This window comes from Myxocyprinus asiaticus, chromosome 18 (assembly GCF_019703515.2).
Source record: "Myxocyprinus asiaticus isolate MX2 ecotype Aquarium Trade chromosome 18, UBuf_Myxa_2, whole genome shotgun sequence".
In the NCBI taxonomy this organism is placed as follows: domain Eukaryota; kingdom Metazoa; phylum Chordata; class Actinopteri; order Cypriniformes; family Catostomidae; genus Myxocyprinus; species Myxocyprinus asiaticus.
The window spans coordinates 19,254,253-19,280,174 of record NC_059361.1 but is presented as its reverse complement, the minus strand read 5'-3'; the positions used below and the strand labels follow the sequence as shown (position 1 = coordinate 19,280,174).

At 39.2% G+C, this 25,922-nt stretch overlaps 1 protein-coding gene across 4 annotated transcripts in view; it reads left to right on the top strand.

Moving 5' to 3' along the window:
- Nucleotides 1-14,328, top strand: part of luzp2 (leucine zipper protein 2) — a 210,215-nt gene extending 195,887 nt beyond the window's left edge. For all 4 annotated transcript variants that reach the window (XM_051724394.1, XM_051724396.1, XM_051724395.1 and 1 more), the window contains 2 exons: nt 8,678-8,749; nt 12,564-14,328. In XM_051724394.1, the coding sequence (XP_051580354.1) occupies nt 8,678-8,749; nt 12,564-12,668 (177 nt within the window). In that variant the 3' untranslated portion in view covers nt 12,669-14,328. The remainder of the gene's footprint in view (nt 1-8,677; nt 8,750-12,563) is intronic.
- The last annotated feature ends 11,594 nt before the right edge of the window (nt 14,329-25,922 follow it).

Here is a 25,922-nt window from a genome sequence, read left to right as displayed (position 1 = left end):
CGAACTGCTCTGTGGAAATAAAGCAAACAGAACTCAGAGCACCTCCTGAGCTGAGATGGTCTGAGGTCATTTGCAGCATTCTCATAGACAATACTATTCTTTCAAAAAAAAAAAAAAAAAAAAAATCAGAAGACTGATACAAAGAAAAAGTGAGAACCCTTTACATACGCATGTTCCACTGCACGCCTCCGAACAAACAACGCGTCAGACATGCGCATAGATGGCTATTGTGTCATCTGCTTTTAAAAATATAATAAAGTGTGTTTCTTCAAACGCATGTCTGTGTGCCTAACGGCATTTCATGTGTCATTCCGAATCAGAGACGTCTTACAGTTACCCACCATGCACATTATATTCGTTACCTGCAATTAAACGTCTTCTGTCAGTGCACGTACTGTGCTACATGTGTAATTTTATATGTTGGTAAAGAACATCTGGCTTTCAGTGCGTTATTTAGGTTTATTTATCATGGGGCATAAACTCTTCATTAGGCAACTATACTTTAAGGCTATTATATTCATTAGGCTATTGTATTGATATTGGAAGTTCCATTCATAATGTTTCCCCCTTTTACCCTGTATAAAATTTCACACCGGTGTTGTCCCTTGTACCGAGTAAAAACGGTAACACCGTACGCCGTGGCAACCCTAGCCTGAACACAATTAACAGGCAACTGTAAAATAAAAATATATATTTTGAATCGTTATCTCTGAATGCTTTCCTCCTATAGGATTCCAAATGTTGCTGCACAACTTGTCTTGCTGCTGTATGGAAAGATGGATATTCACATGTTGATAAAGTTAAAAGAGAAAAAAATTAGAAAAACGCATGAAAGGTTTAAATCAAACTGCTCTTACTGCATATGTTAAACAACTGCACACAGCCACACACACACACACACAAACACTAAATGAATTAGGGGAGATCAGGACAAGATGTCACATGGAGAAGTTGTCACAGGGGCTACGGTGTATCTCAGTAACTAAGTTTTGACAACTAACCATCTTGCCTACTCGCGTATATATGGGAAAATGGCTTGCAAAAATGAGAAACTCGATACACAGTTTCACACGCATGCCAGCAACCCCATGGATGTACATGTACTTAGAAAATACTCGTGCATTAATTGCACTCGATGGATGATCATATACTTGTGAAATGCACGGAGCATGCACATAGCCTATACTTAAGAAATTTCTTTTTACTTTTACTTCTTTACAATGGGTGGCGTTTGTGTCATTACATTACTGGGTTTAATTTTAATTAATGTGTAATTTATTGAGAGATTATTGAATGGGACTTTTACCAGAGCAGAAGTTCACACAGAGAAACACGCTGAGATGCTGTCACAGACTGTCACTCAATCACTGCTGCAGCATCAAGCTCTTCAAAGTGAAACACTTTCTTCACTCTGCACAGTAAAAAAAAGAACAGTTTTGTTATGCAATGCCTTCATTTAACACCAAGACAAGCTGATATTTCAAGATTAAAATCACAGCTCCAATTTAAGGCAGCACGCTGAGGTAAGTTTTGGCTCTAATCCTAACGCGGGCTTTTCTGTGTATTGAGATACTGTAACTGGGCTCTTATGACATCAGTTTTTAAGTGTACATTTTTAAATCAGTGCAGCAATATATCAGTGCGCTTTGTCCCGCGTCCCGCATGTCATGAGCAGTATTTACGCATTTACCCCGCGCCCTCTCGGGGGTACTGGAAACTATCGCAGCTACTTCAGGCGGATTAACTGTATAAATCCATGTAAACATCCAAGTTAAGTGTAAATCACTGCCATTCACCTGAACGACAACTGAAGCGCGAACAGACACCATTTCTGCATATGCACAGTGAGGTGCGCGGGCGGGCGCGCACATGAGATATGCGGGCGTGAGGCAATCGTATGGCAGTTTCCTATGTAGTGAATGGCAGTTAGTGCACTATATCTCAGCAGTAAGTGAACAAAATTAGTGAATTTGGATGCTGACGTATATACCGAGTTTCAGAGCTTTGGGGCTGTCGCAGAAACAACCTCACATAAGAAATTTTAAAATACTTGGGCCTTACTTGTTATTCTTATTAAATAATATATTAATACAATAAATCTTCATTATGTTTGTCATTTTTAATATATACTGTGCGTTAATATAAAGAGCAAACTCATTTGATCAAATAAAGAGTACATTTTAAAATGTATCTGTATGTTTTGTCTCTCTGTATGTTATTTTAATCAAGTAATGATTTGTCAAAAAGTAATTTACTACATTCAGCATGAAATAAAACACTGCAGGAGTGAAGGAAGCAGTAAACTCTCAGCTCAAATGTCTTCCCCGTGGTGGATTGTGGGCAATTAACTGTCATCGAGTGTACATCAAATGTACACTCGAAATTAGAGTGCACTGTGGGTAATAATGAGTGAACAAAAGTAGGGAACAAGTGGCTCACTCAGAATTCAGACACTCCTACAAAATGGCAGACACCCGAAATAGTGCATTATATAGTGGATAGGGGGCAGTTTCAGACACAGCGAGTGCTCCATGACCGGGGTTGGTGCCCTACGCACTAGGCTGCCTATATGCATTTAGAGAGCGGCAGTACTGCTGTACAGAACTAATTATCTAAATACTTAAAAAACTGAAAACTGTAACTACACTGAAATAAGAATCCACACAGGACTTTAAAAGCAATGTAATAGCAAAAGAAGGCATTAATAAAGCATGATCTTGCTTTGGTTTATATTTCAGCATTATATATAATGTCCTTGTGGGACATTTTCACTGTAATAATTACTAGAAATGTTTCCAAACCTCTCTTCTTATTGACAAATTCATCCAGATCTGACAAGAGCCCTTAAAAGGATAGTTCACCCAAAAATTAAAATTCTCATTATTTACTCACCCTCATGCCACCCCAGATGTGTATGACTTTCTTTCATCTGCTGAACTCAAATGAAGATTTTTAGAAGAATTTCTCAGCTCTGTAGGTCCATACAATGCAAGTGAATGGGTGGCAACATTTTAAAGCTAAACAAAATCACATAAGTCAGCATAAAAGTAATCCATAAGACTCCAGTGGTTAAATCAGTATCTTCAGAAGCAACATGATAGGTGTGGATGAGAAACAGATGTTGGGCCTCATGTATTCAGATAGAAGACAAAGGCAGGCCTAACACAGTCGTAAAACCTAACTCAGGCCCCCACATACCAAGTCGTAAATCTTACTGATAAAAACCTCGCCAAAATCAAACAAAGGGAGTCCAAAACAGACTACAAATCCCATGAAGCCTTGCTCACTAAAGGATCGAACTCTCAACTCCTATTGGATGAGGCACACGACAGAACACACCTCAACCATGACATCATCAGGAGTAGAAATACCTCTGAAATGCTTCCGGGATTTGCTTCCAGCAACTTTGTTCGCTGTGTATAGACGCAGCTCATCGCTGCTCTCGGGGCACAAGGAAGTAACGTCCGACTTGAAACTGTGGCCATACAATCTCCATCTCGCTGGACGAGTTGAGATTACTCTGTGTTCCACCAAACACTCTAACGGATCTGAAGGAGACCGCCGAGCAATCCGCATCTTCACCCGTTTGCCTGCAGAAGTGAAGAGATTAAAGATTTCTCTTCCATCTTCAATCAAGTCGACGTTTCTGATTTCTCCGCCAGCCTGCCAAGAATCAGCAACCATATCACAGCGAGGAACCGGCCTCCCATCATCACCAAAGCCTCGAGGAACCGAGTCTGAGTTAAAGGACTGATGAACACATATTCCACCTGCATCCTCATGCGATTCAAGTAAGAGGTTTACGTCTGGGCAGAGATAGAATATTATAGTGTGTTATTCTTGTGTTTCAAGGTTTTTGCTTGTACAGTTTACGGACCGCCATGTCCGCTCATTATTAATACTCAGGGTATTAATTATCACGAATTTGATTTGCTGTATTGTGGTCCAACCAAATTGGACTGTTTTGCATTTTCGCCATTGCGGGTGAGACCGGCACACTGAGTTTATCCATTAAAGAATCAAAGAACGCGGGACTGTTTACGTGCCGTCCACCGCGTCTCTGAGTGATAAACTAACAGCTGCTTTCTCTCCCACAATCGCGAAATCGGCTTTGGGGCCGTCACTTAATTCTCTCTCTCTCTCTCTCGTACTAACTACACACACACATACACACACACACACACACACGACCCCTCACAGACATTCTGGCACACATTTTTGGCTCGTAGATAGCTTCGTGATAAAGCTCAGCTTTGTCCCAAAGCTATCGTACAAGCGGAAACACGCGGTAACTGGTAGACGCCATTGACTGGTTTCTCTCCGCCCACATTTGCGGCCATATTCCCTGGCCGGAAGTCTCGCGTGACATACTCTCCACGAGAGTCACGTCCACCATTTTGTGCACATCCCTCCTTACACACACACACACACACACACACACACACACTCTCGCTCTCTCACACACACACACACACACCCTAATGTGTTATAGGATTATTTTGATTTCCATATCTAATCTTATCACTGTTTAGTTTGTAGTTGTAAGTCGGAAGTTTATCGACTGCATTGTATTAATTATTAATTGATATTACTGCATAAATAAACTTTGTTTATATTACAAAGAGAAGTGTTTTGGTTTGTTTTGCATACGCCTGTGTCATGCTGACGGGATGTCAGTGCTCAGATTCAAGCCTTCATTCATTGTTTTTTTCCCGAAAATCGATATTCTTCGGATGTCGATTTTCCTAAGAAAATCTAATTTTGAGACTGTTATACTATCTGGTTATTAGTCCCTGATCCCAGGGTGGTGCCCCGTCAATGTTAATCCTTATTAATATTCTGTTGATTTTTGATAATTGATAATTATCTTTGATGATTGTTGAATTTGAATGATCAATAAGCTAGTGTTAATTTTAATTAATGTTTCATCGATGTTAACAATTAACAATTATCTTTGATAATTGTTGATTTAAAGGATTAAAAAAGCTAACATTGATTCTCATCAATGTTCTATTGATTTTAATAATTATTTTATTTATTTTAATAATGATTATTAATCATTGCTAATAACCAAACTTGCTCCTAAATGTAGCGCACTACATTTACTGGAGCCCCATATGAGGTTTTAATGAGTTAGATTCAATTAATTAATTTAAATATTAATTAATAACTAAAGAAATAATTATTAATTATTTCTGATAGTAACACTGATCTAAACAACCAGTAAAGCCCTACACAGAGAAACAGATCATTTTCAAATTTTTCTTGTGTTTTTGGTGATTCACATTCTTCTCTGCAAATCATCCTCTGCTGTCTAGCATAAAATGACAAATATTGATCTGTTTCTCAACCACACCTATCATATCACCTCTGAAGACATGGATTTAACCACTGGAGTCTTATGGATTACTTTTATGCTGCCTTTATGTGCTTTTTGGAGCATCAACATTTTGGCCTACAGAGCTAAAATATTCTTTTAAAAATCTTAATTTGTGTTCTGCAGAAGAAAGGAAGTCATACACATTTGGGAGGCATGAGGGTGAGTAAATGATGAGAGAATTGTCATTTTTGGGTAAACTATCTTTAAAATGATAGCTTAGCCATAATTTAATATTCTGTCATAATTTCCTTACCCTCATGTTGTTCCAAACCAGTGTGATGCTTTGCATTATGTGGAACACAAAATATGTTCGACAGAATGTTAGAGACTGACAGTCTCAGTCACCATTCACTTTCAAAATATGGAGAAAAAAAAAACATTCACTGAAAGTAAATAGTGACTCAGGCAAACATTCTGTCTAATATCTACTTATTGTGTTTCATGGAAGAAAGAAAGTTATACGGGTTTGAAACAACATGATGGTGAATGATGACAGAATTTCCATTTATAATAATAATAATTCTGTAATACATGTTAAATGTGTATTATGTAATGGAATATAGGGGAGTTAAATTCTATTATGTCATTTGTGAAAGTAACGAGTTACTCACTGCTTGAGTACTCTTTTAATTGGATACTTTCTTACACTTACTCAAGTAATTATTTATGTTAGTACTTTTACTTCTACTTGAGTAAATATTTTTTGAAAGTAATTGAACTTTTACTTGAGTACAGTTTTTGGCTACTCTACCCACCTCTGGTCGCACATTGATTCATGGAATACTTTCATACTATTCTTTCAGCAAATCTGCTGAAATATATCTGGTTATCATGGCAATAACATTGTGCGCTTGGCACGCACTCTTTGTCATCCTGTCAGTTAGCGCAAGTACAAATGCACCAATAAAAATGAGTTTTCAACAAGGAGCTGAAATAAGCCAATCCATTTCTTCATGCAACACGTGAATATGTATGAGAGTATTTGTTAATGTTCAGTTCCCCACGAGCACTGAGGTAACAATGTCACATTCAGACAGCTACATTGAACTTTTTACATAGTACAAGCACTTATATGTAGAGATATTGGGGTTGTACTTTGAATTTTAGGTTACAATGTTGTGAATTTTGTTAAAATGTGTACCTGACATGACAAGTAATTTCATAATTTCACATGCTATATGACATCAAATGGATAGAATAGGCTACATGGAATTTGTACATTAAAAAAACCTAAAATATGGTTAAATCATGAAAAGACTAAATCTATACATTTTCACACATTCAATAGCCTGCCTATACAGTTAAGTGCAGAAGTTTGCATACCCCTTTCAGAGTGTATACAAATAGCCTATAAGAGATAAAAGACTATATATATATATATATATATATATATATATATATATATATATATATATATATATATATATATATATTTTTTTTTTTTTATGTAGTATTGCCCTTCAAAAGCTACATAACACAAAATGTACTCTTATTTACATAAATCATCCTGTTCAAAAGTTTGCACCCCTTGGTTCTTCTTGTGCTGCCTTCTTGAGCATCAATAATTGTTTGCACCTTTTGTAATATTTGTGTATGAGTCCCTTAGTCGTCCCTAGTGTCAAATGCTGGAACTCATCATATAGCCACTGAAGAACTCAACTGTGCAGAAGATGTGGAGAAACCAAATAATTGCACAGTAGTTGGGGGGCTTTTTCTTAAGAAAAGAGGACATCGTCACTGCTCAGGACAAAGCACGGACTCATGAACAATTATTACACAAACAGTCATTGATCATCGAGAAAGTAACACACCATATTAAAAACCATAGTAATGTAAACTTCTGAACAGGATCATGTGTGTAATTTCAGTTACTATTTTGTCTTGTGGAATATATGTGAGGATCTGTTATGTCAATTAGCTTCTTCACGGCAGTACTAAATAAAAACAAAATGCAATTTTTATGATGCCACATTTAAAAATAAATACATATTCACACACATACAAACATACACAAGTGTCCCATTTTGAGACTTTAAAAATCTTGTCACCCAGTTTAAATTATTTTGAGTGAAGATTATGCCTAATTTCTGCACCACACGGCTTACATTAAATCCCTAAATATTAATTGCACAGTATACAGTATAGGTGGTGGTATGTGCTGCTTCATCTGTCAGTAAGTGACAGCAGTGTTTTAGAGGAATATAGCTGATACAATGGGTCTGATCAGAAGGTAAAGATTATTTCCATATTCTGGTGTTTGGGAGCAGAGGTATTCAAGCCTTAAGATACTTTTTGTAATTAGTTCAGAAGTAATGGAGATCTATTGAAAGTTGCATTTTTAAACTTTGAAGTGTTGCTATAAATATGACTCTTCATTTGCTTTATTGTGTCCCCTTCAGTTGATTCCTTAAATTTTCTTTAGTTGGTCTTTAATAAGTCTATTTAGCTTCATAAAACCTGCAGAAACCCTGTTACAACAAATATAAATGGTTGTCAGATAGTGAGGTATCATGTCCATTATAAGCGTCTGTGTTACCTGTTTTTTGGCCTGTATTGATGCTCAGGCACCACTCTGTTCATGATAGGCATGTTTACTTGTGTGAATAAATGTAACTCATTTTCCTTTAATCTCTGTTGGGTACAGTGCATGTCTTAAAAAAATAAAATAAAAAAATCACAACCACTCACAACATTTTTGTTTATTTATTTTTTTAAGAAACAACAATTAGGATATAGCCGACATAGATCGTGGAGGAAATTTAAAGTGTTAGCTTTTTAATGATTACTCATGATTACTCTTTTACTGCCTACATAAAGTTGTTTTCGGCTGAAAAAAAATTGAATGTATTTCTTAGCTAAACACAATGTATATTTTAAACTGGAATTTACACTTATACTTTCTACTCATTAAGCTCCAACAACCATAATTAAATTTTTTTTAGCTTGTTTCAGAGCCCAAAGAGACAAGCATATTATACATTTTCTTAAAATGCTCCATCCCTTGAGCAACATGGTTAATCTGTTTTTTAAGCAACACTGTATAATCTACATAACACAGGGCTTTTGGGAAAAATGTAGACAGTAAACTGTTATAATCCATACAGTATCACTGTTCCATTATGCCCTAAATAATGTAGATGTTTTTTTTTTTTTTTTTTTTTTTTTTAAAGGGCTTGTACTTAAAATAAGCTTTCTTTCTCGCCTCTTTGCTTGAATGGCTGGTGGTCTTGGGATGTGTTTGCTCCCTGAATTAGCTTCTTAAATTAACATGTTTGTTTTGTCTCTTTTTATCTTCAGGTGGGAGCAGACTGTTCCCACAATCAGACTGAGAGTACATATGAAATGAAAAAGATGTTTGGACACAGTCAAGTGAGTGTTCTGCTGTGCCCCACTGGGGTGCTGAAAAAATGAAGAGGGAATTGATAATGATTGCATTACACAAAACATCTTGGTTACTAATGTAACCTCTGTTCCCTGATGGAGGGAACGAGACGTTGTGTCGATGTAGTGACACTAGGGGTTCGATCTTGAGAGCCCCTATCACCTATAGAAAAGGCCAATGAGAAATGGCGAGTGGAATTTGCATGCCACTCTCCGCCCCAGACATATGGGTATAATAGGAGATGGTGTGCACCACTTATTCAGATTTATGCTGAGGAGCCAATAGAGAGTCCCAGCCATGTCAGCGGCCGGTTCAGCACCACGGCAGGAGGGACACAACGTCTCATTCCCTCTATCAGGGAACAGAGGTTACATCAATAACCAAGACGTTCCCTGTCTATCACTCACTCGACATTGTGTCGATGTAGTGACACTAGGGGTTCCTATAGGAAACGCCGCAGGTGCTGAACCATGTCATGAGGTATGGAAGAGTGGACACAGGCAAGCTGCTGCATGCCTCGCAGCGAGCGCTCAACCACGTCGTGACCTTCCAGCAAGTTAGGTAAGGTGTCTCCCTAGTCCCGTTAAGGGGGGAGGAGGGACTTACCCAAGGAGGCTACCGGCGGAACCTTTCCTGATTTGCTGTTAATAAATATTCCGCCGAGCACTTTCTAGAATAGCGCTGGGAAGTGCTCTTCCCTTTTCAGGAGGGAGGGCACTACGGAGACCACATCCTACCAGAGGGAGGTTAACATCTGGAGAATACCTCACATGGACTTACCAACAGGGAAGTTCACATATGGAATGATGCCTCCAGAGGACCCTGTCTACAGAGAGGGTACGCAGCAACAGTGAATGCTCTGGCGAGGGGAAACACAGGGTTCAACTATGGGGAAACCGAACAGTGGAAACTCACCATACGGGATTACCAAGGGGAATCACCACGTATGGAGCACTGAGCCCGAGCACACGGGCTCACCTGAAAAGGGGCATACCACGAGTACTGGGCCTGGTGCCGTAACTCCTCTGCCGAGTTGATCAACGAATAGCGCTTAAGAATTACAGAGGCGTCCGGGGTTCACCAGATATGGGGAACTGTTGTGCACAAAAGGCGCACATTATCACCTTTGAAAAAGGAGAAAGGCGCAATGCAAGCAGTACACCCAACAGGCCGTCCGGCCTACCTGCTGTTACCGCGTAACACTCGGGTCGAAACCGGCTCTTTGCATAGGTTGTAAAACCTTGCGAAGGTATTGGGTGTAGCCCAACCCACAGCTCTGCATATGTCTGCTTGAGAGGCCTCCCTTGCCAGTGCCCAGGAGGATGCAACACCTCTAGTGGAGTGTGCCCGAACACCCAAGGGGCATGGCAAGTCCTGCGATTGGTATGCAAGGAAAATGGCATCCACAATCCAATGGGCCAGCCTCTGCTTGGAGACAGCTTTCCCCTTCTGCTGCCCTCCAAAACAGACACAGAGCTGCTCCGAGCATCTAAAGCTCCGCGTGCGGTCCAGATAGATGCGCAGGGTGTGAACTGGACACAGCAACGACAAGGCTGGGTCTTCCTCCTCTGAAGGGAGTGCTTGCAGGTTCACCACCTGGTCCTCAGACAGGGAGTACCAAGGGGGGCAGTGAGAGGACTCTTGGGAGGCTAACAGGTCTACCTGCACCTTCCCGAATCTCTCCCAAATCAGCTGGACTACATGGGGGTGGAGTCTCCACTCCCCGCAGAGCGTTACCTGCATGAGAACGCGTCCGCTGCACGGTTGAGGATGCCCAGAAGGTGAGTGGCTCGCAGAGACTTCAACTTCTGCTGACGCATGGGCGGGAGCTCAGAAGATTCATCCGCTTTCAATAGCAGAAGCCCACCATCCGATGCTGCGACTGAAAGCTCATCCTCGTCGCAAGCCGCGAACGACACATTAAACCCGCCCTGAGGTGGGCTACCTGCATCGCTCGACAGCTCTTCTGGATAGAACAAGCGTACTGGGGGATGGGAGGTCCACGGGGGCTGAGCTACGAAAACGCTCCCATGTCCACATCCAGATCACCAGCGGAGCTTGCCGACCCAGCCGGCTGAGAATCAGCCCAGGACGGACCAGGTTGGGGAGCAGCTGCGGTGGCTCCTTGCTTCATGAAGAAGGAAGTGAGCCGCGACCGCAATGTTCTCATGGGCATGTTCTCGCAATGAGAACATGACCCTTCCATGAAAGCTGCCTCGGCGTGCTGGCGCACCAAGCACTTGAGACAGATTTCATGGCTGTCCGGAGGGGAGAGATAATGGCCACATCCAGTAGCACAGACACAGAAGGACATCTTTAAAAAGACGGCAAGCATTTGCACAAGCTCTTTTAGAAGGAAATATACTCTTGAATATACTCTTTTAGCACCCGTAGACTCAGCCGCCAAAGCACCCAGGGGAAGCACAACACTCGATCATGCGAGGGTGACTGCTGATATGCACTGTAAATTCCAGCAGCGTAAGCGAAAGGTGAGAGGATGAACACAAGCATGCATTTGGCTTCGAAGAAAAAATCTGAATGAGTGGTGCACGCCATCTCCTTTTATACCCGTATGTCCGGGGCCGAGAGTGGCATGCAAATTCCACTCGCCAATTCTCATTGGCCTTTTCTATTTTAAGTAAAGGTGATTGGGGCTCTCAAGATCGAACCCCTAGTGTCACTACATCGACACAATGTCGAGTGAGTGACAGACAGGAACAATTAATATCACCGTGAACTGCCAGTTCTCAATTAGTTTTATTCAGAACCCAGATTTAACATTGGACTTCATTAAGTGGCGATCCAACAGAGTACGGAAATTATTCATTGCACAATAATAAAAATGTCCTTAAAGTACAATCAAACATTGAAATGTAATAATTGTACCATGACATACATAGGCCCACAATGTGCAAAATTATTAACATGACCAACAGTTTTGTAAATATATAAACATCACTGGGTAAACACTAGGCCAAATTTGTTATTAGTACTAGTCATATTGCCAAGTGACAGGTGAATTTGCAATATTAAAATACTGTAGAGTTTGATTGGATGGATTGCCTTTTACATCAACAACAAAGGATATGGGAAGCGTTTCCTCCTCCCTTTTAAAAGTTGATAATCTTATTTGATTTGCTATCTTAAAGGTATAGTTAACCCAAAAATGAAAATAATGTCATCATTTACTCACCCTCGTGTTGTTCCAAACCCATATGACCTTCTGTCTTCCACGGAACAATAAGATGTTAGAAAGCCTCCACAGCCATTTACTTTCATTGCATCTTTTTGCCATACAATGAAAGTGTATGGCGACTGAGGCTGTAATTCTTCCTAACATTACTTGTATTATTTGCATTCAGCATAGTTTTTTACATTGATGTCTGTGGCCAAACCTGCAACACATTTTTGGGTCGCTGCCAACCAGTTGCGAACTATTGATATAAAGTGCCATGTGAAGTATCATTTAAATGAATAGAGATTAGCAAAATTCACATATTCATACTTTCTATTTTTTTGCACCACCATGTTTGCACCCATATTATTTAAGCAAGTGAGCTGTTTAGATGCACTAATCATAGATCTACACATGCAGATAAATATTTGCTTCAGTGCTAACAAGTGTCAGCCTTGAGAACTGCAGCAAGCAGTGACAGGTTTTGTCAAATTATAGGTCCGTCTAACACAGACAGGGGAAATGGAGAGGAAGGTGTAAATGTGTAATCACCTGCTTGTTTGTGCTAGTCCTCGCTGCACTAGGATATGCATTTATTCTCTTCTCTTCTCATTTCTATTCTATAGTCGAAGACTCCAGAGCAAATTGGACAAGGCCAAGCAAGGACATCAGAGGAAAGTGTGAAAACAGATGGAGACCTAAAAAAGACACAAATGGACAAACAAAACTAAGAGACAGTGGAAGACTTGGCAGATTTTCTGCATGACAAAAATGATGTCAGACCTGTTTAAGCCCCTCTTCATTCACTGAGCTTATAAGCACACTCACACACACACACACACACACACACACACACACACACACACACACACACACACACACAGACAGACAAACATAATCCCAGACAGACACAAACACAAAAACTCAATATAATACTGCTAATGTAGAAAAAGGAATTCCCAACATTCAGTTTTGAACTTCCCTGATGAAAACCAACAACATAGTATGGCATGCATTGTAGAGATTTTGATTTTGATTTTAAGCGGTTTACGACGGATTACTTTTTGTTCTCTGTTTTGATTTTGTTTCTCCCAAAATGAGGACACAATGTTCTTTGATTTGTGTTGTTTGTAATTAAAAACTATTTCTGGCACCTCAGACCAGAATTTCAATGTTAACGGTCATGCTGAGGGTAATGCTTTTCAGTTCTGTAAATTTACATATACTTGTCAGAGTTTCTGATAATAATGAACTGAATGCACCCTATAAATTGTATTCATCTCCTGAATTCGCTAAATGGAAAATCGATCCTAACTTTGCTCAAATGACTAAAAGTGAGTAACTGTTTAAAACAGCTCAAATGTCCAGGTATGGTTTGTCTCGTGTTGTAGCAAAGATTAATTTACTCTTCCTATTCCATATTATGAGGTATTACAGGCTCAAGTTGGCTGGCCAACTATGAATATTTCGCAGCATTTGGTGCCAGAATTTAAAGAGAAAAACTCGACTCACAGTGAGTCGTCTCCCTAAGAATGATGTGCCATGCACGGAGTACTTAATCTAATGCTACATCTCTCTGTTTCTCTACCTTATTGTGTCCTTTCAATAAACAGTGATTTTCGCTAAATGTGTGCAGAATAAATGGTTATTTGTGGAGTAAAACAACAGACTTGTCACTGTCCATACATTACTTGGTCCCTTGAGTTTGCTTCTTAACACATTTGGTGCTTCTTAAAATACCCTGGTATATAATAAAGTGGCAGGTCAATAACCTAGATTTTAAGGCCTGTTCATACCAAATCCGTGACGAATTTGCGAGACAAACTTAGTCGACAGGTCTATTCACACTAAGATTCATTTTTTTAATAAAAAATAAATAAATAATATATATATATATATATATATATATATATATATATATATATATATATATATATTTTTTTTTTTACCCCTTTACAGTAGGTGGTGCTGTTCTACAAACATATTTACAATAGTTTCCTGCCCGGATCCTTCAGCATTCAGCTGTCAATGCTAGAGATTAATATATTGAACGCTGTTTAAAGCATTTATTTACATTACCTAATTTGGCATAACTATTTCATTATGTTCTTCCCAGGTTTTTGATGCATTTTGAGGAATATATAATCTGTGTTATTTATTCGAGACAGATAGGAAAAGAGCGCTGTTGCATAAATATATGTCCTGTGTCTTTATATTTTCAAATGTATTTTGCAGGAGTATATTCCAAATGAACTCCTGAACCCAACTTCTCTTTTTATAACGCCTGGATAATATAACACCGGGTATAGTGATGTAAATACACGTGGAATAATGTACATTAATAATAACAGGTATAGTATAAAATATGATGCATAATATTAAAAACAATATATAAGAAAACCCTGGCTCATGGTCTTTATTGTATTTATTTAATATTTGCATTGAATTCAGAGTTTCTTGTGCGTGGTTTGAAAAGAGCACTGTTACAGGAATACTTTGTTATATTACCCTTGCAATAAAAATAGCAGTGAGGTTCTGCAAAATATTGCATATATGTCTTTTTATGGTATATTTTTACAAGCTTATAGTTCAAACGAAATGTTGAACCTCACTGCTATTTGTAATGCCAGGATAATATAACAATGTACATTAAGACAAAACACCATATTTAATATAAAATTTGAGGTATCAGCACATTACATAAATATTCTAAAAATAAATTATGTATTTACAGCTTCTATATTATTTGTTTACGGCATATTGCATTGAATATAGTGTTTTTGTGCATGAGACAAGTAAAAGCACAGATATATACTCCAGAGTAATGTACAAAGGGTTCATAAACTGCAATATTTTTAAGTTTATAATTTTCGAGAAGTGGATCAGTTGCACGTCCAGTGTCGGTGTTTGCCAGTTGATTAGCCACACCAGTACGCTAAACTGAGCAGCTGACTGACAAAGTGACAAAAAGTTTTAGAATCTCATTGGACTTGGTGTAAATGGGACGTTATGGGGATTCACACTGGCAGTTTTGTCCGAATTCCGAAACAGAGTATGGTTTGCATGAAACATTTATAATATGAAATTGCAGACTGGGCAGCAGACTGTGGTACCGAACCAGAGACCACCTGTATAAGGTTGTGGTTGCAACTGAACTGTGGCAAGGTTCACATGAGTGAGAAAGCAAACTGTACTCGGGTCCACACTTGTTCAGGAAGAATAATTTGTGCATGCGTTTTTGATGATTTAAGCATGACAACATGATTAGTTGCACACAGGCATATGCACCATGAGTGGCAGGGAAACATAAGCAGTGCTGCAAATACTGCTCGCAACCAGCTGTCTCCTCAAAAAAGACTTCAGGAGCATCAGATATAGTCGCCTTCTCCTGGACATGAAGGATGCTAAATTATGGCATGCGACACACAGAGGCAAAAGTGTTGTTCACTCTGGTGGGCATAATAACTACTGAATCATGGCATGTGACGCACAGAGGCAAAAGTGTCAGTGCATAATGACATCAAATTAAGACAAAAAAAAGAATAATAAAAACACAAATGTAGCAACCCGCGTTGTGTTTTCCATCATGTGTTTGTGATGACCTGAGTTGATTGCGGAAAAGCACCGGGGTTTGACAGAATCTGAAAGAGTCTGAAACCGGAACAATCACACATGGATTCGGACTGCAGAAAACATGCCCAGTATGAAAAACACCTTAATAACTTCATAGCTCTGTTTCTTAACCCATTTATAGACCTTTGATTTCTCTTTTGCCTTTCTTCTCGTTCTTCTTTTTTTTTCTCTCTCTCCCCACCATTTTCCTCTCTGATGTTTCTGTTGTCTTTTGTCATGTTAAAACTCACTGAAATGGTAGTTAGCAAAATGCAAACATTCCAGCAAAGAACTGCAGAGGCTATTAATTATAATGAACTGTTGAAAAGGTGTGATGGCAGCTTCTTCTTTTTTAAAGACCTTGATGTAACAGTGCACAGACAAACAACGGCATCTCTTTGTGTTGGAAATTAAAGATGCCATTATGGTTTGTAATGACAAATTTTCAGTCTTTTCTCCCCCCCCCCCCACCATGTGTGTGTTGGATGCACTACATATCCATGATTTTTTTTATTTTTTATTTTTTAGGTTACAGTTTACATTAACGTACAGTATAAGGGAAAGTGTTTACAGTAGGTCCTGTAATTGGTCACCCTTTCAAGTTTTTCACCCATTCTTAATCACCTTTTTGCCATTTGCCACTAGCTTGTTTTAAATGTTCCTGTTGTATGACAAATAAATGTTTTATAGTACCAATATTCCATGTAATCTCTCAGTTAATTAAGCAATAAAAACTGCATGAATACTAATTACAAAATATATATATATTTTTAAATATTTTTAGATGAAGTATAGCATGTGACAATGCAGAGCATGTCAACTTCACAAAAGTATTTCATGTTAACAACCTATGTATAATGTATGCCTGTTTCAAAAGTACAAACACATTTTTAAAGGAATATATATATATATATATATATATGTATATATATGTATATGTCTGTATATATATATATATATATATATATATATATATATATATATATATATATATATATATATATATATATATAGTATATATGTATATATATGTATATGTCTGTATATATATATATATATATATATATATATTATATGTATATATATATATATATATATATATATATATATATATATATATATATATATATATATATATATATATACACACACTACCGGTCAAAAGTTTTGAAACACTTGACTGAAATTTTTCTCATGAACTTAAAAATCTTTTGATCTGAAGGTGTATGCTTAAATGTTTGAAATTAGTTTTGTAGACAAAAATATAATTGTGCCACCATATAAATTTATTTAATTAAAACTAAAATGTAATAAAAAATAAAAAAAAGCTTTTGAAATTGATGACTTGGATCAAATAATAAAGAAAAGCAGCTGATAAGTTCCCAAAATAGAATACTGTTTAAAAAGCATCCCAGGGTGATACCTCAAGAAGCTGGTTGAGAAAATGTCAAGAGCACATGTCTGCAAATTCTAGGCAAAGGGCGACTACTTTGAAGATGTTAAAATATAACACAGTTCTGATTTATTTTGGATTTTGTTTAGTCACAACATAATTCCCATAGTTCCATTTATGTTGTTCCATAGTTTTGATGGCTTCACTAATATTCTAAAATGTGAGAAATAAAAAAATTATAATAAAGAATGAGTGTTTCAAAACCTTTGACCGGTAGTGTATATATACAAGTTAAGCTCAATCGACATGTGTGACATAAGGTTGATTACCACAAAAAGTTATTTCGACTTGTCCCTCCTTTTCTTTAAAAAAAAGTCAGTGAGGTACTTTCAGTGGAAGTGAATGGGGCAAATCTATAAACTTTTAAATAGTCACTGTTTCAAAAGGTGTATGTAACCCAGATGTAAAATCAGAGTAAATTGTATTCTAAGTTGTTAGCTTAAAACTAACTAAAGTGCGTATTTAACTAAAATATGTGAAGAAACTAAAGACAAGTAACTAGAAACAGAATGAAAACCAAAGAGTCAGAAAAATATGCAAAATTGTAGATTATTATTAATACTTGCAAATATATGTAAAACATATTGCAGATAAACTTGACCAATAAGAGTCTGGATCAGCGCTGCAAATGTGATTTATCCAATCAGCCAATCTTGCTGTAGCTGCTGACTCCACCCTAGAGTTAACGCAGACATTGAGATGCCGATCAACTGCGCTGTTAGGAATTTATAGCAGCAAAAGTCTGAAAAATAGAAAAGATTTGTTTAATCTTAAACTAAAGCTTTAGAAAAAGAGAAAAATACTTACCTGAGTGAATCTTGATTTCTAATCGAGATAAAGCTGAGTGATTAAAGTCATTTATTTCACTGCTCATCCAGATAAAACCTAGAAGAAAAAGAACAAGTTTAGTTAATTATCGAGGAAATCGGTAAGTTTAATCTTTTATTCTAAATATAAATGAGAATCAGAAACGTAAACTTGTTTGAGTAAACTTAGTTGAGAAACTGTGTTGTGTAAATGCTACCACAAGGCATAGCATTTAGAGCTAAAACTGATACATGTATTGTAGGTTAAGAAAGTTATTAAAATAATTGTCTGAAATGTTTCTGAGAATGTTTTCCTGCTTTGTGCAGGCCAGTTTTTGTATATACTGTATGTGTTTTGTTCGAGTTGAACCACGTTTTCAACGAGGATACTGAAAATTTCATCGTGGATGTTTCTGCACGAACTTTCTGGAAAGTTTGATGGCGAGCCAAAAAAACCCAAGAGTCTTATCTGAACTGTGAATATCTTCTGTTCGTGGATTTCCGAATAATCTTCAATTCATCTCTACTTTGAATTAATTCGACAACGAAAAGTTTGAGGTATTTGTGAATCTGGACATTTATTGAATGTTTATTCTTGAAACTACTTTTAATTTAGTACATTTGGTAATTCAGTTGATTGATTATTGTTTCTTTAATTGTATAATTGTTTATTTGAATTGTATAGGTAATTAATAGGTAACTGTAATTTTATTTGTTTGGTTTCAATTACATTTTATTGAGTTTATTTGGGGTAAAGAGTTACAAAAGAGTTACATTTGATAATAGATTAAGAATTAAAATCGTTAAAATATTTTATTAGCTTCAAATAAACTAAAGAGGCATAATTAGATTAAATCAACAGAATTTGAAGGAAAGAACATTGAATTTAAATCTCTAATTGTGGTTATTGTATTTTAAGATTTATTTGATGTATTGTTTATTGTTTTATCTGTAAAGTTTGTTATTCAAGTAAATCAATACAAATCAGTTATTTCACTAAAGTCGGTTGTTGAGTGTACATTTTGCCTCCTTCACATAACCTGGTTATCTTCTGATTGGCCCAACTCTTTGCAGCCCCTGGGTGCCATCACATGTGCTACCCATACTACGTGCATGCTACACGCTACATGTAGCCACAAGATGTAAACAATATGTGCGTTAGCATGATTTAGTATGATGAAATAGTTTACTAACCTTTTCTGTGTAAAGTTATTTATTCAAATTTGCAACTTCGTTGCTATTACAACATTACGCCGTAAACCCTTTAATCCTGCAAAAATGTCAATTTAAACAACTTTACAGCTGTAAGTGCTTTTATAAAATGATAAGCTTCACATTTCTGCATTAAAACCCTCCAAAAATGGGCCTTATTCACTTCCATTATAAGTGCCACTGTAACCTTGATTTTTTTTTTTTTTTTTTTTTTTTTTTTAAGAAAAGGAAGGACAAGACGAAATACATTTTTGTGGTAATCAACAGTATGCCACAAATGCAGTCAAGCTTAACTTGTACTGAACCCGTAACATTCCTTTAATGAGGAAACACAGCTTCTTTTTCTTGTACCATTGGTTCTGAAAGCACTCTGCCAACACACATCTGAAATGTCCATCAAAAAATATAATTTTAGACCATTTGTTACTTTGCATCTGCTAAACCAATTATCATCAAAACATCTGAGGGTAAAGCATGCAAAGTATTCTCTAGAGAAATTCCTCATAAATGTTTGAGCAGCAGAAGATGCAGATTGATGTGCCCTGGTCATCGTTTCCCTGATGTACTATATGCTCTCTTATAGATCACTTCATGGAAAAATAAGACTGAGAATGACAACGCTGTGGAGTGCTTGCAAAGAGACAATTTACCTATAGCTACACTGTAGAAACAAAAAATGCATGCACAAAAAAACTCGAATTTTATGTCCCCCCCCCCCAGTTAATAATCAAGGAGTAGAGGTGGTGGAGGGATAGTAAGCAGCTGCTTATACTGTATGTGCTTGCATTATGTTTGACAGGATTAGCTTTACAGGCTCCTCCTGAACCTTTGTTTACACTAAAAAAGTGCTGTGATCAAAAACATATTAATATCAGCATCTTTGCAAAAGCTTTGCAGAGATGCCAAGAATGTATGCTTTTATTGGAAAGAGAGGATGACTTGTCACAAACTTTTAAAAGTGGTCCATTTAGCCATGCGGCACATGGAATAAGACATTCATTTTGTATTTATATATTACCTCCAGTCTCTGAATCCAAAGTACACAACAACTGGTGATTGAAACCATTGTTCTGTAATCACTACAATGGTTTGCAGAAATACAGCACAGCGCTGAGCATAATGTGAAGTAATAATCCAAAAATTCATTATTTTGATGTTCAAAAGTTTGTGCCATTCTCCTCTGATCTTAGGAACTCCAACCATTTTGTTTCCTTCAATCTCCATTAAAGCTTATGTGTGGTTTTGAAAGAAATTGAGAAAAGCATTCTAAGCTAATTACAGCTCAGAAAACCAGTTTTCCCCTCTTTATGCTATCTAACCCACTCAAGTCAGGGAAAGGTGTAAGAAATGGAGCCCATCACCAACTTCAAAGTGAATTTAAATCGCTACATCAATACTTCCATTCAAACGTTGGAAGTATTCATGTAAAACCTGCCACAGACACCTCCATTGAGCACTTAAAACTGTGAGTTATGAGGAGAAGTGGTGGTAAAATATTGTTTTGTCAATAACAACAGCCATCATCAGTAGGGAAAAGAAAATGTAAGAATCCAAGCCAGCTGTTTATTTGGGAGATGTGGTGCCAGGTAAATCATCAAGATATATAGATGCCAAAAGCAAAATTACCCAGTCAAACACACACACACACACGCACACACACACACACACACACTTGTGCAAAGAAAGAGAGAAAAATGTATTTGGACACTGTGCAGACATCTTAAGATAGAAACAACAGCCAACAGAAAAAAAAAATCTTTCAAAAAAAAAAAAAATATTTTTTTTGACATTTGGAGATAAGAACATTGACGTTGAATGCCACGTATTATATATTTTGCATGTGGTGACACAAAATGACAGCTTTACCCTGGGGATGTTTACTTTACCCCAAAATATATTTCCATGCATTATGGCAATGAGGAGGATCCTTTAAAACCAGTGGCGGCCCGTGTATTTTAAGTCTAGGCCTTCAGTGTGATTCATGCCATTAAGAAAACACAGTTTCACAATGAATTTGACACTGTATGCCTATCATACAATATGTGGCAGTCAACTAATAATACCAATTGACATTTTAAAAACATGTCCATGCACGAAAGCCAGCACCAAGGATGTCTAATACCAAGAAAATCTCTCTGATAATATTTGCAATTTAAATTTTGCTTGCAATAAATTTTGTTTCATTAGGGTATACGGTTACTTTTCAAAACTTGGTCCGACACGAAATGCTCAAGCAGCCTAATTTACACTTAGAAAACTCCTGATGTTGCTATAACAATGCAAAAAGCACATAACAATTTGCTTGAAGTGAAAATCAGCCCTCATTTTCTGTTTAATTAATCAATCACACGATCATGCAGAACATCTCAGGTTTTTAAATCCATAAGGATCTCTTTCTCAATGGCAATAACAGCAGAATTGAGAGCTGACTCATCAGCAAGATCTTGTGCTCTTCGCTTTCAAATTACGTACATCACTTAAAGCGTGATTGCGTCACTCCAAGCCAGCTAGAAGGCCTGGACTGGGACTTATCCTAAAGACCACACCCACAAGAACAAATAAATCAATCTGATTGGCTGATGAATCTGACAATCTGACTTTAGATGTCTGTTCACTGCAGTGTTGAGTGATTCTGTGGAAATTCTGAAGGCCTGACAGGGTGGAGCTCAGACTCACGCGCTGCTTCAACTTAGGAACATGGCTTCGGACGTGCGATTTGTAAACAGTTGTCACACTTTGCTTGTAAGCATCGAGGAATAAATTCTGATTGGATAAACTTTTTGTTTTTTTGCTATTTGTTTGTAGATTAATTAAGAGTGGAAAGCGATTGCAAATACATAGGCAAAAAGGTCAATATCAGGATGAAAAAATATTTATTAGGCATGTTACACCAGCAGAGAAGGCTTTGCTGGCCCTGAGAAATCGCCACTGTTTAAAACCTTGTATTTTCTGTATACCTGGAAAGAGTGATAGATGACTGATTCATTAAATTAATTTAAGTGAGCTACTCCTTATGAAGTCAGTTCAGTGATGCCAACACTATTCAGACTTTAATGTGAAGAAGCGATTTATCTGCAGGAGTCTGCAGTTGCGTGTAAGTGTGTTTTATTTCATTGTTTTACTTTGTTGTAGAGTAGCATTCATTGCTAGACTTGTGCTGTTTGTTTACTGGCTTGAACTCACGTCGCTTAAACGTGTATTGGTGTGTGTGCTATATTGTATTGACTTGTCCCAGGGTATTCACTACTAGATTTAGAGTTGTTTGTCCAGTGTGTGTAAAACCATCATTGTTTTTAGTGTCTATAAACAGTGCTTCACTTGTTTTAGAGTATTATTTATTGCTAAAGTGTAGCATAATTTATTTGTGGTGTGCTGAAGTCGCATTTGTTCTCACGCTGTTCACCTCACGTGACGGCTCGTTAGCATCGTGTAAATATTTGACGTGAATACTGATGCAGAAGTGGCAGCGGAAGTGGTAGCCCTCGTGTAAAGTCCTCCTCGTGTGAAGACCTACTTGTGTAAAGACCAGCAAGTCCACCGAGCAAGGACACCAACAAGGCGCCACTCACCATAGCACTTAAGTATCTTTTCATTTTATCTATTTTCTTATTTTCCTTGTACATACTAACATGTCAACTTCAGGAATAACATATGCCTTCAAGCACATCCCTGTTATCTGTTACAGACTGTTTACATGATATAGATGCAAGACAAAACGCAACCCACACAACCTACGGCCACTTTGCACTTCAGCACCTGCTCTGCTCTCTTTCTCAGTGGGACTCTGGAACTGCCAGTCAGCTGTGAACAAAGCTGACTTCATTCCAGCCTTTGCCACACAGTCCACCCTCAGCATCCTGGCACTGACAGAAACATGGATATGTCCAGAGGATACAGCAACACCTGCTGCTCTCTCCAACAATTTCTCCTTCTCTCACACCCCTCGAAACACCGGTAGGGGTGGGGGAACAGGTTTGTTCATTCACAACAACTGGACTTTTTCACCACACTCTTCTCTATGTAACAATACTACTTTTGAATTCCATGCTATTACTACAATGCAACCCACAAAAATACATGTTGTATTTCCCTCCAGGTCAGCTGAAGGTCAGCTGGCAAACTTTCTCGAGGAGTTGGATGTCCTGCTGTCCTCCTTCCTGGAGGATGGTAGGCCACTTGTGGTTCTTGGAGATTTCAGCATACACCAAGACAAGCCCCAGGCCACTGAACTTCATGCTCTTCTGGCCTCATTTGACTTGGAAAGACTAAGCACCACAGCAACTCCGGGCAAGACCGGGCAACCAGCTGGACCTCATTTTTACACGTAACTGTACCAACTCAAATATACTTGTTACTCCTTTACATGTCTCTGATCACTACTTTGTTCAATTCAACATGACTCTCCCATCTGCATTAAAACAGACTCCATGTTTGGTCTCCTTTCACCGTAACCTCCGTTCTATTTCACCCTCTTGCCTTTTAACTGCTGTCTCTACCTCTCTTCCCAAACAAAATGTATTTTCCACCTCTGATGTAAACACTGCCACAGACACACTAAGCTCTACTTTAACAACCTGTTAGACAACATCTGTCCTCTCTCTTCAAGGCCAGCATGTACTACACCACCCAGCCCCTGACTCTCTGACGTCCTTCGTGAACACTGGACTGACCTCAGGGCAGCTGAGAGGAGATGGCAGAAATCTAAATATCCAGCAGATCTAAGTAAGTATCAGTCTCTGCTTGCAAATTTTCCAGATAAAGTTAAATCTGCAAAAATGTCCTACTACCTAGAACAAGATCAACAGCACCACAGACACTCGCAGCTTGTTTAGAACATTCAACACACTTCTCTGTCCTCCCCCTCCACTTCCTGACACATCACTGACAGCAGATGTCTTCACCACATTTTTTACTAATAAGGTTACAACCATCAGCAATATATTCTCAGCAACTCACCCTGTCAAACACCCATCTCCTGTATGCAATTCCTCTGTCTCTATGTTCTCTCATCTGACTGACACTGAGGTCTCTAAACTCCTCCTCTCCAACCACCCCACCACCTGTTCCCTTGACCCCATTCCTTCTCACCTTCTCCAGGCCATCTCTCCGTCCATCTTACCTGCACTCACTCACTCACATAATTAACACATCTCTACTTACAGGCACTTTTTCCACTACATTTAAGCAGGCTCGAGTAATCCCGCTGCTGAAGAAACCCGCACTTAACCCCACACAAATTTAACACTAAAGACCAGTCTCTCTCATCCCATTCATGGCAAAAACACTAGAAAGGGCAGTTCCCTATCTGTCACTCACTCGACGTTGGTGTCGATGTAGTGACACTAGGGGTCACTCTTGGGAGCCCGAGACACCTCTGGTCTTTGATAAAAGGCCAATGATAATTGGCGAGTGGTATTTGCATGCCACTCCCCCGAACATATGGGTATAAAAGGAGCTGGTATGCAACCACTCATTCAGATTTTCTCTTCGGAGCTGAACGGTCATGCTCATTGAGCTGAATACTACTGTTCATTCACCTGCTGGATCTGACGGCGCATTTCAGCGGCTTCTCCCTCCTCTGCACTGGTGCACTGCAGAGAATGCCCCTGGGTGCTTCGGCAGAAAAACTAGAGAGTATATTTTCTGAAAGAGCATTTTTCCCCTCTAAAAGAGTATATATTTCTCTAAAAGAGCGCACACACGGAACGTCTTTTTAAAGACGCGTCTTTTTAAAGATGCTTTTCCGATTGTGTGTTATTCCTGGTTGTGCTTGTTATCTCTCGCCTTCTAACGGTCACGATCACTGTCTTTCGTGTCTGGGCACTGCTCACGCGGAGACAGCGTTCGTGGATGGTCACATTCTCATTGCGAGAACGTGTCCATGGCAACGTTGCGGTCGTGGCTCGCCTTCGTAAGGAAGCGAGTCACCCCAGAGGTTCCCGCCTCGGTCCTTTTACCCACGGGTTTGAGGCCAGCGCGGCTAGCACTGGGGGCGATTTGGGGACCCCAATGGGACCGCCTCCGCCGGGTATCCCCCTGCGGACCTCCCATTCCCCAGCATGCTCGTCTGCCCCGATCGGGCTTCCGGGTGAGTCCGCCGGCTCGTCTCATGGCAAGTTCGACCTCTTATTTGGAGCCCGCGAAAGTGATGAACTCTCGAGCGCAGCATCAGAGAGCGGGCTCGTCCAGTCGGAAGCCTCAGCTGGGCTCCTCCCTTCGGGGTCATTCGCCCAGTCACAGGCTGACGCGGAGATGACGACATGCTTTCCCGGACAGCCGCGAGCGCCGGTTAGAGTGGATTTCACCGCTCTTCCCTGAACCCTCGCGGCTCTGTGATTGGTTCCTGGGCTCGCGGCTCCGCTCAAAGCCATGCCCCGCCCCGTTCCTTTCTTCCCGGAAGTGCATGAAGAGCTGACAAGTTCGCGGGAGGCACCTTTTACTGCCCGGTCCCGATCTTTTCAGCTTCCCCGCTCTCACTACCCTCGATGGTGGGGCGGCCAAGGGTTATTCGGCAATCCCCCGGTGGATAAAGGCGCTCGTGGTGCACCTATGCCTGCAGAGCGCCGCCACCTGGCGCGGGTGCCCAAAGCCCCTGTCCAAGGCCTATAGGTTTACGTCGTCTCTGACGGTCAAAGCCTACGGCGCTGCTGGACAAGCCGCCTCTGCCCTGCACGCCATGGCTCTCCTGCAAGTCCGCCAAGGTGCTAAAGGAACTGCACGAGGGTAGTTCCGCCCCGGGATTGATGCAGGAACTGCGCTCGGCGACCGACCTCGCTCTCCAAGCGACGGAGGTCATGGCGCGGTCTCTCGGGCGGACGATGGCCACACTAGTGGTCCAGGAGCGCCACCTTTGGCTCAACCTGGTCGAGATGGGTGAGGCCGACAGGACACGATTCCTTGCT